The 15,538-nt window shown below is 38.4% G+C and overlaps 4 protein-coding genes across 7 annotated transcripts in view; 3 read left to right on the top strand and 1 right to left on the bottom strand.

Moving 5' to 3' along the window:
- Window positions 1–15,538, top strand: part of LOC101882393 (uncharacterized) — a 768,785-nt gene that overhangs the window by 373,852 nt on the left and 379,395 nt on the right. The gene's annotated exons all lie outside the window — the stretch shown is intronic.
- utp15 (UTP15 small subunit processome component) overlaps window positions 1–15,538 on the top strand; it is a 355,707-nt gene that overhangs the window by 130,205 nt on the left and 209,964 nt on the right. The gene's annotated exons all lie outside the window — the stretch shown is intronic.
- ano2a (anoctamin 2a) overlaps window positions 1–15,538 on the bottom strand; it is a 72,325-nt gene that overhangs the window by 47,143 nt on the left and 9,644 nt on the right. For all 4 annotated transcript variants that reach the window (XM_087292773.1, XM_087292775.1, XM_087292774.1 and 1 more), the window contains exons 3-6: window positions 14,564–14,869; window positions 6,490–6,582; window positions 2,908–3,059; window positions 2,774–2,828 (exon numbers count right to left, since the gene is read on the bottom strand). In XM_087292773.1, coding sequence (XP_087148899.1) covers window positions 2,774–2,828; window positions 2,908–3,059; window positions 6,490–6,582; window positions 14,564–14,869 — 606 coding nt within the window. The remainder of the gene's footprint in view (window positions 1–2,773; window positions 2,829–2,907; window positions 3,060–6,489; window positions 6,583–14,563; window positions 14,870–15,538) is intronic.
- caps2 (calcyphosine 2) overlaps window positions 1–15,538 on the top strand; it is a 101,705-nt gene that overhangs the window by 83,297 nt on the left and 2,870 nt on the right. The gene's annotated exons all lie outside the window — the stretch shown is intronic.

The following is a 15,538-nucleotide window of genomic DNA, read 5'->3' as shown; positions in this document are numbered from 1 at the left end:
TAAATGTTTGGCGGCAAAAATATTATTTTAATAAATGTATCTGTTTAATAAATCTGTTTTGTTCAAATGCACCAAATATATTATCTGTATTCACTGAGAAATGGATAAAATTATTAGTTTTATGTGGAGCACTGTATATTAGGCATTGGACAATAACCGTTTTTAAGGTTTAGTATACTGCAGTTTGGAAAAGTCAAAGGTTTTAAAACTGTCAAAGTTTTCTGTTACACCGTTCCTAAGGTATATGTAAGTTTTTTGTGTGTTTGTTTCATTTGTTTTTTACATGTCTTTCACAACTATTTTATTTAGTTTTTTGGGCAACAGTATCTTTAGCAAAAAAGGAACTTATCAAAAGCTACTGGTCCAAAATATTTTAAATGTTTATTAAAATAAAATATATTGTGTTAATTCATTTTCTTTTTGGCTCAGTCCCTTTATTAATCTGAGGTCACCACAGCGGAATGAACCGCCAAATTATCCAGCATATGTTTTACGCAGTAAATGCCGTTCCAGCTGCAACCCATCACTGAAAAAAACACAATCATTCACTCTCATACACTACGGACAATTTTAGCTTACCCAATTCACCTACACCACATGTCTTTGGACTTGTGGGGGAAACCGGAGCACCCGGAGAAAACCCACGCAAACACGGGGAGAACATGCAAACTCCACACAGAAACGCCAATTGACCCAGCTGAGGCTGAAACCAGCAACCTTCTTGCTGTGAGGCGATTGTGCTACCCACATATCCAAGGTTATCATATTGTCAGAATCTTATACCGACTCATACCTACTGCATATAGATTGCAATGAATCATTGTGCATCACTAATTAAAATATATATGAAATATATTTGTGATTGTAAGATTAGCAAAGAATTTTTCAGCAGTCATTGCAAAATAACTGTTTAAAAAAGTTTTAATTTCTTTAAAAATGACCCTCATAAGTATTCAAGTTTATTCCTGTTCAGTTATTAACCCTTTAAATATTTTCTTGAAAATGATTTTTTGGCCCACATTTTGTATTGAATAATATGCTGGCACAACTCTGATAAATAGTAATAGGTAATTTAAATAATAATGATAACCTGTGAATAAAAGGTCAACTGGGTGATTATGATGCCTGTTTAAGGTTTAATGGCTCCTCTACCAAAATATTGTGCTTCCACACACCTAGACTTTTCTTTCGGAAACTGGCACGTTTCCCCAGTTAGCGCAGTTTGTTTGTCATATGTGAATCCACGGATGCGCGCCAAAACAATCGGTCTGAGATCACCAATAGTAGGGCGTAGGGCGGGATGTCATTCCTATCAGTAGATGTGCGTTTCATGTCAAATACGAAAGTGAAAGCATGCTGAAATATTAACAAGAGCTGTTTATCTGCTGTTTAACTGCAGTCTTGGTTTATCTGTTATTTCTCTTTATAATGATAAGGACTTTGCAAAATAAACCGTGAAACTCTGACCAACGTGAGAAGAATTTACTCGCATGTGACTTGTTTTAGCTCTTTTGGTCTGTTTAGAAACTTTGCCGTGCAAGCAAACCGCACCAAGAACAAACTGCAACAATGTAACAGTTTTAATCCCTGTTTCGGAACAAAAGAGTCGAACACAGGTGTGAAAGCACCCTAAGAGTTGATGCTCCCAAGATTGTATAATGACAAATAATAAAAATAAATTGGCTTATTTGAAGTATGGATATTTTTTCTGAACATTCTTAGTTCTGTTCAGTGAATTTGCCGACAAAACCTGAAACTGATTCACTTTTCAACTCACTGACTCTCTGGTCCAGACACAGAGGTTAAATTCCTACTAGAATACCGACATACAGTTGAAGTCAAAATTATTATTACATTTTTTTTCAAATATTTCCCAAATGATGTTTAGCAGAGCAAGGAATTTTTTATAGTATTTGCTATAATATTTTTTCTTCTGGAGAAAGTTTTATTTCGGCTAGAATAAAAGCAGTTTTTAATTTTTTAAAATCATTTTAAGGTCGTTAATATTAGCTCCCCTAAGCATTTTTTTTTCTCGATTGTCTACAGATCAAATCATTGGAATGATTTTCCTAATTACCCTAACTTACCTAATTAATCGAGTTAAGCCTTTAAATATCACTTTAAGCTGAATACTAGCATCCTGAAAAATTTCTAGTAAAATATTATGTACTGTCATCATGGCAAAGAGTTATTAAAACGATTATGTTTAAAAATGTGTTAAAAAAAATCTCTCCGTTAAACAGAAATTGTGGAAAAAAATATTCAGGGGGGGCTAATAATTCTGACTTCAACTGTAAATCCTTGTGAAGTTTCATAAACTAATTTTGAGAGGAGCACTTGATATGATTGAGCACTGCTGGCCACTCATCCGTAATCAGTAACAATCCAATCAGAGCGTTCCCAGCTCACTATAAATGGATCATTTTCTCCTTACTGCTCTGTCTTCGTTTTGGGATCCCTTCTTCCACCCCATCTCCTCCTTTCCCCCTTTTTTTCTAAAAGGGGGAGCTATCGAGACCTACCTGATCTCGGATCTGATATGCTTATTGACCAGGCGGGAGCCCTGGGCTCAAATATCTCCGAGCTCAGGGTTCTCTCCCGGGACAGCATGCCAAACCTGCTTTTAATGCCAAGCATATCTAAGTGGGAACTCTTGAAGTCTGCTATTGTATGGCAGGAATATCCTTAATTTCTGTGCATTTAAAATATGCCCCAAAAATCAAATGTGTTGCCTTTTGATTGGTGTGTTGCATCATTGTTCATCGATACTTACAATTCGACCGCGTATTGCATTGCTGAACAAGCTGTTTTCTGACTTTATATCCAATCTGTGAAATGAAAGGAAGGGAATGAGCTCATCGCGTGGGTTGATAATATTTGTAAATGTCTGCAAGCACTGGCACTCACAGGTGTAGCTTGTCTCTGCTGAACGGTTGGGATAGGACACGTGTGCGTGGGTTTTGGGGCTCCGGTACACCCGGCTGGAACGGCTGGTTGATCTTCATCCAAAACGAGCTCATTACGCCCATGAGCCCCGTCTTCTCTTTCAGCTGATATGTCTGGAAAAAAAAAACCCACACACAACCAGAGCAGATCTGAAATTGAACTGAGATTAATCCAGAGCTAAAGAGACATGAGAGACGAAGAGTTGAGACTCGGGTCAGACGATTTGACACCAAAAGTGTGGACTGGGAATATCTTGTTTTGAGGGCAAACGGAAAGCACATGTCAGATGCAGAGTCCATATGTCTCAAGAGCTAATCCACCATTATCAGATTATGTCATTCAAATACAACTCACAACCTCAAAGGACAAATCATTCTTTCAGAACGCCGCTCTAAGCCAAATCTAAATGTATGGGACAATGCAGTGCTGACAATCATCTTAGCATGTGGGCTATATGACAAACGCCTCTTGCAGGAATTCTGAAAGGGAATTTGAAAACATTTTACAAGTAATCGGCTTGGTAGCGTGTAATCAGATGACAGTTTTGTTTGTTTTCTCTCTCTCTCTCTCTACAGTTTCAGACTTTTAGAATTGACTTTTAACATTACAACTGCTTTTAGACTGTGCCAACCCAGAGCACTTATAAAGAGCACCGGCAGCCAAAGCTCTTAACACCAAAAACATGACACTCTATGGCTGGGGTCATGGTGAAGTCTACTGGAGAGGCACACCAATGAAACTTCTGAATGGAGTTCATTCATTTATTCATTCATTTTCCTTCAGCTTAGTGCCTTATTTATTAGGGATTACCACAGAGGAATTGAACCGCCAACTATTTCAGCATGTGCGTTACACAGTGGATGTCCTTCCAGCTGCAATCCAGTACTGGGAAACATCCATACACACTCATTCACGCTTGTACACTACAGCCAATTTTGTTTACCCAATTCACCTATAGTGCATGTCTTTGAACTGTGGGGGAAACCGAAGCATCAGAAGGAAACGCATGGAGAGGGCATGCGAACTCCAGACAGAAATGCCAACCGGCCCGGTCAGGACTCAAACCAGCTTCCTTCTATCTGTGAAGCGACAGTGCTAACCACTGAGCCATCGCGCCGCCCCTATTCAACAATTAATTCTGACAAAAACAAATGTATATGTCTTAAATATATTTTCAGTATATACAGTCAAGCCTAAAACTATTCATACCCCTTGCAAATTCTGACTTTTTATTCAACCATAAAGTTTTTAGTAGACATGACTCAAAAATTAATAAGACGATGTACTGTAAATATTTCTCAGCCTTGATTTCTAAATTCCTTAATTAAGAAATCAAAATTAGGTTTTAAAAATAATCTATGCTATATAATAGCATACTGTATGCTTTAGTAGACTCTTTGTGAAGTTTATTTATAAACTAATTTCGAGAGGATCAAGTGCTTACGATTGCAACCTATGATTCACAAATCAGACAATTCCTAAGCCATTATAAATACCCTAACCGTACGTTCACACCGAAAGCGGCGAGAGCGTCCAAGGTCGCTCTGGCCGCCCTGGCGACAACGCTGTCTGCCTTCAGCTCCGGCGGCGAGAGCGTCAAAACTCGCTACATTGATCTCGTACTTAAAGGAGCCGTTGCAGCATTATCAGTTACATTCCTGCATAAGACATGTTTTTAGCGTGAAAATGTTGCGCACTTCTTATCAAATTCATAAAACAATGGAAGATCAAGTTGCATGTGGTGTGGCTTTGCTCTATTTATCCAATATGTGTCCATATGTCTGAAATATCCTGAAGCAGCAGTACTGTTTTGTACTGTCACATCGCGTGAGATTCCCACTTTTTAAAGATAAATTTATATAACATTAATGAACATCAGTAACTCGCCAGTAACTTATTTAATGTATGTTCCTGTAAGAAAACATTGTAAATAATTGGAAATCCGGCGACCGCAATAATCAAACCCTTGGGAACAACTGCGGTCGGAACCAAAGTTCACAGGTCTGTGTTCCCTGAACTACTATCAAGCGGTGGACGTCTTCATTCTGATTCCGAACCGCGTCATAGCTCATTACCATAAAGTTGACTTCATTTCAACTCTCCACGACGCTCACGCCGGCAAAGACGCGCCGCGCTGCTCCTCGCCGCTTATCGTCGCCTATCGCCGCCGGCTCTCATTGAAAATGAATGACTTCCGGCTACTTTGACGCTCTCGCCGCTTTCGGTGTGAACGTACGGTTAGTTCCACATGACAGTCATCTTCGTTTTGAAGAACCCCCTCTTCCACCCCTACTCCTCCTCCTTTCCTAGATGGGTGGCAAGGTGACCCAGTGGTTAGCACTGGTGCCTCACAGCAAGAACATCACTGGTTCCAGTCCTTACCAAGCCAGCCGATGTTTTTGTGCGGAGTTTACATGTTCTCCCCATGCTCACGTGGGTTTCCCCAGGTTCTCTGGTTTCCTCCAACCGCCAAAAAACATGCAACCTTAGTTAATTGACTAATCCAAATCGGCATCATTGACGTGCTCTTAGTAAGTAGTTATCTCTTATGAGCAGTCAGTTTCTGTTCATTAGCTACTACCGCAGGGGAGTTCTCGAGATCTACCTCAGCTTAAACTCTCCTCTCGCCTTGCAAACGGGAGGGAGCCCCGGGCTCGAGGATCTTAAGAGCTCAGGGCTCTCTCCCGGGACAGCATGCCAAACAAGCTTTATAAACAATCATCAGCTGAGTGTGAACTCTTGAACTAGATGCTTCTGGAAGTTTCTGGTCAGTCTGTAAAAAGAGCTTCTATTGAAACCAATCTTCAAAAGACAAACAGATTGTGGAAAGTTTCAATGTAATTTTAGCTAAACTCCGCCTCAACTGTAGAAGAGCAACGCCTACTTCTACATCACTGCCTGTTTATCCCCACCCACAAGCTCACAAATTATAATCACAAACAATCACAGGCCTACACAGAAACCAAACTGTACAGATGTTATGAAGACAGTACAATACTGTGCAGTATCAAATTTGTGTGCAAGCATTGCCTTTCTTCTGATCCTGATGTCAAGAAGAGTGGAAGAACTTTATTTTTAGTTTCATTCAGTCCCAAAATACCCTGAGTGTTATGTCTTGTTTGTTATATACTGTTCTGACTTATCATTTATAATACAAAGTCAACATTGCATATCCTGCGATGTGACTATTGAGAATGATCACATTGCCACATCGATGCTGAAATGATATATTGTGCAGCTCTATGTGCAAGAATGGCCACCAGGCTGCACAAATTTAGCCATGAAACCTCCAACACTAAATTAGCTAGTGTCACAGTGTTTATAGTTCAGCCCCTTTATACTGTATATGCTTCCATTGTTTTTATGAGTTTGAGAGAGGCATTGTAGACAAGAGATTTAGGACATGATTCAGACTTGAGAGCTTTGTAAGTGTCTCAAATCGTGCACTACACACTGCATCAAAGCTCGGCATATCTTTGTATCTTATTCTCTAGCGACAGTCTAGCCTTTTTATGTGAAGGTTTTCCCTGTACAGCGACTCACCTTTTTAGTGGGCACTCTGAGCTTTAGAAGTTCAGCCTCACGACTCAGAACAGACCAGGGGACATGGAGACGAGTAAAGCGCACCGTCCTCATCTTCAACAAAGAAAGAAAGAAACGGTTCAGAGAAAAAAAAACATCATTATGTGTTTCCATCTATTTTTCATGCACATTTTGCACTAAATAATGCTTAATGGAAATGCTAAGATGTGCATTCATTGGTAAAATATGTATAAAACAATGAAAATCAGATAATTCAGATAAAAAAAAATGTGATCTTGCATCTCCAAAAGCCACAGCTTGTTCATTGCATTAATTGCAATTTAGTTTGTAGGATGGAACTGGAAATTTGTTTCAAGATAAGGTGATTTAGCCATCTTGATTAACAAACAGCAGTGCAAACACACACACACACATAAGTCTATAAGAAGCAGCTGTTACTAAAATGGTCTTATTCAGCGTGGATGAGTGGCACATACACACAAATACATCAAACACAAACACCTCTGGCAATGAGGATCAACTGTAATCTGCCTTTGGGCTGGAGACTGCAGCACTCAAATTTAATCCACACCAACATAACATAAGTGATCTGCCACCAACAGTCAAACGTTCACAGCTTTCATTTAGGATTTCACTCTCATCAGTCTATCTTTATGCTGAATTAAGGCCAATTTCAGATCAGCAAACATTGCGGCTGCTTATTTTGGGGGTCATTTTTGAAAATCCGTATTCTCTGATTACATATCAAATAAAAAGTGCATTTGAAGTACAATTGAATTATACATTTTAAATGCATTTACAGTTAAGTTTACTAAAATAATGCATCCTTACTGTATATAAAATACTAATTTCTTTTTAAAAAATAACTAATACTGGCCCCAGTTATTATACTGTTTTATTTACATGTGAAATTCAGTGATCAAATGAAGTCATTATTTAATAATGCTCTTACTTCCAGTTATCATGTGTAAACAGGAGATAAACTACATTATGGGATCTAGTATTTTTATATACAGATTGCAGAATAAGTATTATATGCTATTATGCTATTCCTGCATGGATTGTATGGTATTTTATGCTGAATTAAGGCCAATTTCTTATCAGAAAACACTACAACTTTTTATTTTGGCGGTCATTTTTTGAATCCGGATCCTCTAGTGTAGTGGTTCTCAAAGTGAGGTTCGGGACTCCCCGAGGGGTCGCGGGGCAATGAAGGGGGGTCGCCTGGTGATTTCCAAAAATCTATTTATTTTTATTAAACCATAAGAATTAACATATTTTATCCATAACTATACTGAAAATAAAAATAGTCGTTTATAGTTACTATATACTATATAGTTACTATAGTAGCTTATAGTTACTAGTTCTATTGGATTGCGACCCCTGGGGTAATTACATTATATTAAAGGCAGCAATAGCATTAGATGCATTTTGATTTTATAACATCAGGTTATACTTTCTGGCACATTTAAAGCACTGACACAAATTTAATTGGTGTGTCTGCGTCATTGCATGCAAGGTTTCTGTATTTATAACCACCTCAGAGGATATTGGGGGTCGCGAGTCACTGGCATTGTTATTTTGGGGGTCGCGGGCTGAAAAGTTTGGGAACCCCTGCTCTAGTGCAGTGGTTCTCAAAGTGGGGGTCGGGACCCCCTGGGGGGTCGTGGGACAATGAGAGGGGGTCGCTTGGTGATTTAAAAAAATCTAATAAATTTGAATAAACTTTTATGATTACCATTGTTAATCCATAACCTACAAAAGATAAAAAATAGTCACATAAAAAATACAATATCCAAACAAAAAGCCATCAGCCTTTGGTTTTTGTTGTTGTTGTTGTTGTTGTTGTTGTTTTACATTGATTGCAACCCTTAGGGTTTTTACATTAGATTAATGACAAAGCAACAGCGTCAGTGCACCAGATTTTACAGCACTACCTAAACTTCCTGACACCGTTACAGCACTCACGTACATTTAAAATACATACAGGACACTAAACATGGAGTATGATGTGTAAGTGGCAGTCTCCAAAATTAAACCAAGAAAAGACTTGGGATGTAACCTAAATATTGTGCCCACCAGTCTAATTAGATGAGCTTAATATAAAATAATCATAATAAAAATGATATGGGACTGTTGCACTTTTTTGTGTTGTCAATATGCTTGTGTTTATATAGGCTGATTGGTTTGTGTGAGTGTTGTGTGCAAAGTTTCTATGATTATAACCACTTACGAAAATAGTGGGGGTCGCGAGTCATTGGCATTGTTATTTTGGGGGTCCCGGGCTGAAAAGTTTGAGAACCCCTGCTCTAGTGTAGGGGTCACCAATCTTAGTCCTTAAGGGCCGGTGTCACTGCAGGGTTTAGCTCCATTTTCCCTCAACACACCTGCCTGCATGTTTCAAGTATACCTAGTAAGACCTTGATTAGCTTGTTCAGGTGTGTTTGATTAGGGTTGGAGCTAAATTCTGCAGGACACCGGCCCTCCAGGAGCAAGTTTGGTGACCCCTGCTCTAGTGCATAGAAAGTGAAGAAAATACATTTGAAATACAGTTAAATTATACATTTTAAATGGTTTTACAATTACATTTACTTAAAATAATGCTTCCTTACTGTATATAAAATAATAATTTCCTTTTTAAAAATAATAAATACTGGCCCCACTTATTATAATGGTAGAGAATGTTATTTTGGAAGTGGTGAATTATTTTATTAACATGTGAAATACCTTCACTCAGTGGTCAAATGAAGTTATTATTTAATAATGCTCTTACTTCCAGTTATCTTGTGTAAACAGAAGATAAAGTACATTTTGGGATCCAGTATTTTTTTATATACAGATTGCAGAATAAGTATTGTAGCATATGCTATTCCTGCATAGATTATATGGTTCTTTATGCTGAATTAAGGCCAATTTCAGATCAAAAAACTCTACAACTTCTTATTTTTTATTTTTTTTATTGAATCCGGATTCTTTGATGCATAGAAAGTGAAGAAAATGCAATTGAAATACAATTGAGTTATACATTTTAAATGGTTTTACACTTACTTTTACTAAAATAATGCATCCTTACTGAATATAAAATACTAATTTCCTTTTTAAAAATAATAAATACTGGCCCCACTTATTATAATGGTAGAGAATGTTATTTTGGAAGTGGTGAATTATTTTATTTACATGTGAAATACCTTCACTCAGTGATCAAATGAAGTCATTATTTAATAATGCTCTTACTTCCAGTTATCATGTGTAAACAGAAGATAAACTACATTATTAGATCTAGTTTTTTTTATACAGATTGCAGAATAAGTATTGTAGCATATGCTATTCCTGCATAGATTATGGTTCTTGCCTGCCAATGCCTGCGTCTATATCAGTTTCCTGGCACACATATGAATGTCTCATCATCTCATGCATTGAGCCGTGAATAATCAGGGATGAGCTCAGTTTTGTCTGCAATACTAACAGAATGAGCGCAATCAAGAGATTCCCAAGGTGACTTTGGAACTTAAGAAGTGGAGACCCAGTTTAGAAAAGCCCAAACCCTCCCACGCTAAGAAAAGTCTATGTGTTATGAAGGGAAGGGGGGTCATTTTCATTCTCAACCTACGCAGCATGTTTTAATGCTAGCTAACAGCTGCCAAAAGGCTTTTTTTTTGCTTTCCTGCAGTGCCGCTGTAGTTGCCCTCCAGCAAAATATTTGCGACAGATGCAACTGTGGTTGTCAAAAGAGATGATCGGTTCCCCCTGCATCATGGATTTTCCCAAGATGAAGCAGTGAGAGCTTTACATTTCTGAATAGAAGTAGATTGGTTGACTCATGCGGCTTAAATTTTTCACAAAAATAGCTTATTCTGGGGCAATTCCCCTCTGCAACTAAATATAGATTTTATTATTATGCAGTTTTGAGTACGACTTAAAATGCACTACTTCCTTATTTTTATGATATGTGCAAATAATTCACTCTAAAATACATCATATTACACTTTGCAAAAAAACAATTGTATGATATAATATTAATAAAAATATGATTATTGAACATAATTTAATGGTGGCTCAGTGGTTAGCACTGTCGGCTCATAGCAAGAAGATCACTGATTCGAGTCCCGGCTGGCCAGTTGGCGTTTCTGTGTGGAGTTTGCATGTTCTCGCCTTGTTGCCGTGGGTTTCCTCCGGGGTGCTCTGGTTTCCCCCACAGTGCAAACACATGCGCTATAGGTGAATTGAATAAACTAAATTGGCCGTAGTGTATGAGTGTGTATGTGAATGTGAGTATGTATGGGTGTTTCCCTGTACTGGGTTGCAGCTGGAAGGGCATCCGCTGGGTAAAACTTATGCTGAAGTAGTTGGCGGTTCATTCCGCTGTGCCGAACTCTGATAAATCAGAGACTAAGCCGAAGGAAAATGAATGAATAAATGAATGAATGATTTAAACCAATGTGTTACTAAATAATCAGCATACATACAACTTCAAACAAACACTGCCATGTTGTGATTCTTGCTATAAAGTCAGTTACTGCAGGGACTGATTAACTGATGAGTAAATCAATTCATATCTGCAAATATCTGGTTTTCAACATATAATAAGAAGTGTTTCATGAGAACCATATTAGTATGATTTATTAAAGATTTAGATCACTGAAGACTAGAATAGTGGTGCTGAAAATTCAGCTTGAACATTTTTATAAATAACAAGGAAAATAGGTTTTTCAAAATGTAAAATTTTTTTCATCATTCATTCATTCATTCATTTTCTTGTCGGCTTAGTCCCTTTATTAATCCGGGGTCGCCACAGCGGAATGAACCGCCAACTTATCCAGCAAGTTTTTACACAGCGGATGCCCGTCCAGCCGCAACCCATCTCTGGGAAACACACACATTCACACACACACACTCATACACTACGGACAATTTAGCCTACCCAATTCACCTGTACCGCATGTCTTTGGACTGTGTGGGAAACCGGAGCACCTGAAGGAAACCCACGCAAAGGCAGGGAGAACATGCAAACTCCACACAGAAACACCAACTGAGCCGAGGTTCGACCCAGCGACCTTCTTGCTGTGAGGCGACAGCACTACCTACTGCGCCACTGCCTCGCCTATTTAAATAGTAATATTTTTAATTATTTATTATCTTTCTATTGTATTTTATCTCTTAATTTGTTTTACTCTTGTGATTTTATTAAACTCATACCTGTATAGCACTTCAGAGAACACTTGTTTCTTAAACTGCTTTAGAAATAAAATCCTTGATTTGATTGGTTGATTTATTGATTGATTAAAATCAATTTAAAGGGGACCTATTATGCAAAAGTCTATTTTATATGAGGTTTAAATACAGTTGTGTGGCAACAGTCTGTGAATATAAGCAGCTTCTAATGGTAAAATGTATTACTTTTATTTTTTATAATCACACTTGATAAAAACAGAAAGTCTGCAAAATCACTTTGATTGACATTCTCTCTTTGTACGTGTCATCAGAAGGGGAAAGCCCAAGTCATTAGTGACCATCTCTCCAATATTAGCATAGGACGTAAGTCTTGTTTTTAATCTGCCACTATGCTGATACACAGGCATTTGTAGCCACACCCTCTTTAATTTAAAGTGACAGTAATCACAATGGCACAATTAGGACCAAAGCCTAAAAAGGGCAGATTCAAAGAGACTTATTGTATATCTTGTAAAAAGGGGCTTAATAGGTCCCCTATAAAAGTTCACATGTGCATAAGAGACTTTTAAAAACATTTAAAACTGTATCGAGCTCAAACGTGTTAACAGTAAATTTAATAAAATCATTTGACAACATTGTAGCATGCTGCATATTGCAAACGTTGCTTAATACATTTTTTTTACATAGTAATAAAGAAGTTATAAAGTATGCAGTTTCAGTGTATACTAGGGGTTGCACTGATTAGTCGTCTAATCGACTAGTCGTCTTTAATGCTCTGTCGTGATGCTTTTTGATTGACGTCGACTAGTTGCGCTGCGCAAATCACGTGTTTTTTGACCTGAACTTCATGGCAGCTTTACACACTAAGTTCAATAAATGAAACTGCCCTCAGATTGTTTAAAGTCATTTCTAAAATGTTATTTTTTATATGTCAGCGTCAAAGATTCACGTGAACTTTAAATGGTCAAACAGATGCCAGTTATATCGCTCCATGCAAATATCCTATAGCAGATGCTAGCCAATCATGTTTACGGCACCCTGGAAAAGTAATGTTATTGGCTGTTGCCCTTTGTGAAGCATAGACGCGGACATATTTTGTGAATGTATTGTGAAATGCACAGAAACCATAAAGTGTGTAAAGAGCATCCCCGGTGAACGCGGTGAAGATGTGCAGCGAGGAGATGTCTGCTAACAAAAAAAAATGCCTGACTTACTAGCTTTCTAGCACGCACTATCATAGTGGTAACATATGCTTCTGAGCAAGTCTCTGACTGTGTAATATGGCTTAACGTTAGTAGCCTTTGTCTTTTGTGTGTTATGAACAACACATGAATCTGCTGAGAACGGACACATCATTTCTGCACTAAAATATCTGTTATTCTTTCATTTATACTAGAACGTCCAGTGATCAATGTGTCGACTGCATTTATTTATATAGTAAAATTAGCCCGGGTGCTAATGTTGCATTATTAACAATATGAAAGCAGCATGTGTAGATACAGGGTGGGCCATTTCTATGGAGACACCTTAATAAAATGGGAATCGATGGTGATATTAATGTCTTGTTTGTGGCACATTAGTATATGTGAGTGGGCAAACTTTTCAAGATTGGTGGTAAGCGTGGTGGCCATTTTGAAGTCGGCCATCTTGGATTCAAATTTAGTTTTTTCAATAGGAAGAGGGTCAAGTGTCACATCAAACTTATTGGGAATTTCACAAGAAAAACAAATGTGTGCTTGGTTTTAGCGTAACATTGTTCTTTTATGAGTTATTTACAAGTTTCTGACCACTTATAAAATGTGTTCAATGTGCTGCCCATTGTGTTGGATTGTCAATGTAACCCTCTTCTCCCACTCTTCACACACTGACTGCAACACCGCAGGAGAAATGCCAGCACAAGCTTCCAGTATCTGTAGCTTCAGGTGCTCCACATCTTGTATCTTCACACCATAGACAACAAAGATAGTGGTGACATTCTTCATCAATGGAAACCTCAAGGCCACTGGATATTTTGAATTGCTACATGATGATGTGTTTCCCTCTTTGTGCACTGAAGCTGGCACGTTCCCTGAGTTTTTCCAGCAAGATGCTGCACCACCACATTATGGGTGTCAGGTCCGAGCATTCCTAGATGAACAGTTTCCTGAAAAGTGGATTGGTCGTCGTGGGCCAGTTGAATGGCCCCCAAAATTCTCCTGATCTGACACCCGTATACTTTTATCTTTGGTGTCATCTAAAGGCAATTGTCTGGTGTGAAGATACAAGATGTGCAGCACCTGAAGCTACAGATACTGGAAGCCTGTGCTGGCATTTCTCCTGGGGTGTTGCAGTCAGTGTGTGAAGAGTGGGAGAAGAAGGTTGCATTGACAATCCAACACAAGGGGCAGCACATTGAACACATTTTATAAGTGGTCAGAAACTTGTAAATAACATAAGAAAGAATAAAGTCAAGTTAAAACCAAGCACACCATTGTTTTTCTTGTGAAATTCCCAATAAGTTTGATGTGTCGAATGACCCTCTTCCTATTGAAAAAATAGAAGTTGTATTTAAGATGGCCAACTTCAAAATGGCCATCATGGTCACCACCCATCTTGAAAAGTTTGCCCCCTCATATATACTAATGTGCCACAAACAGGGCGTTAATATCACCATCCATTCCCATTTTAATAAGGTGTATCCATATAAATGGCCAAACCTGTACATCCTGCAAATAAATCACAAATTGTGGCATGTTGCAAAAAATGAGCATCTTGTGTTTTATTTATGACGTCACCTGCGACTAGTCAATTCGACTTTGATAACAGAAAAGTTGACTTCCAAAAATCTACAGTCATTCAATCCACATGTACAGTATTGGAATAGGAATAGTGTTCGGTGTTCAACACAAGCATTCACACAAACCTCTTTGTCTTGTTCGATTTCCAAGCCTTCCTCTTGAAGTCCCCTTTCGAATTCCTCCCTGATTTTATCTTTAAGTCCATCGGCGGGTTCAGTGCCAAGCCCCGCCTCCAGCACGGCCTCCGAAATATTCCCTTTCGTGCTCCTGAGTGAAGGTGTGGGACTTTGCGACGGGACGTTCCCGTTGGAGACAACTGAGTGTCGGTGGTGGGCCTGACGTTTTTTACAGTGATAAACCAGAACGTAGTCCACTCTTCTGTGGCCGTCTGCAAAACACAGGCCTCCTCCTGGACCCGGGCCTGGCTCTTCCTGAAAACACACACATGAAATCTTCATCTCAGTAACATCTAAACACATCTGCATGACTCCACAGCGAAAGGCAGTGAATTGCAGATTCCTGGAGCTCTCTCAAAGCTGCATCATTGGCAGTTTCAGCAGAAACCAAGGATCTGGGTCAGCCACTGATTGGCTGGTGGTTCAAAGGAGATGCTGTAGCTGCTTTCTGCCGTATTCATCTTTGATTAGGATTCTGTTTTAAAGCAGGGTGCTTAAAAGCGGTTGGCGAATTAACAGGAATATGCTGAAATTCTGCTTTTTTTCAAGGTACTTCTTTGAGACTACACTGTTAATTATGAAGGGTGTTTAATGGTATTGATGGTTCTGAAAAGAGTCTTTAGCATCCATTGTACAAAAGATTATTTATGGTGAAAAAAATATCTGAAATTATCAAAATGTTGATTTATTTATTTTTTTATCAGCTGTTCAATTTTTTTGAAACACAAAATGATTCTTCCATTCATTCATTCATTCATTCATTCATTCATTCATTCATTCATTCATTCATTCATTCATTTTCTTTTAGGCTTAGTCCTTTAGGGTCACGAAACACCAAAACACATTTTTGAGCTGTTGACAGTCGTATATGTGTCCCACACTGCTGAAAAAAAACTATTAGGACACCTATATTTCACTAAAAAG

Source organism: Danio rerio, chromosome 18 (assembly GCF_052040795.2).
Source record: "Danio rerio strain M-AB ecotype USA chromosome 18, GRCz13ab, whole genome shotgun sequence".
NCBI classification, from domain to species: Eukaryota; Metazoa; Chordata; class Actinopteri; order Cypriniformes; family Danionidae; genus Danio; species Danio rerio.
This window is presented reverse-complemented; position numbering and strand designations above follow the sequence as displayed.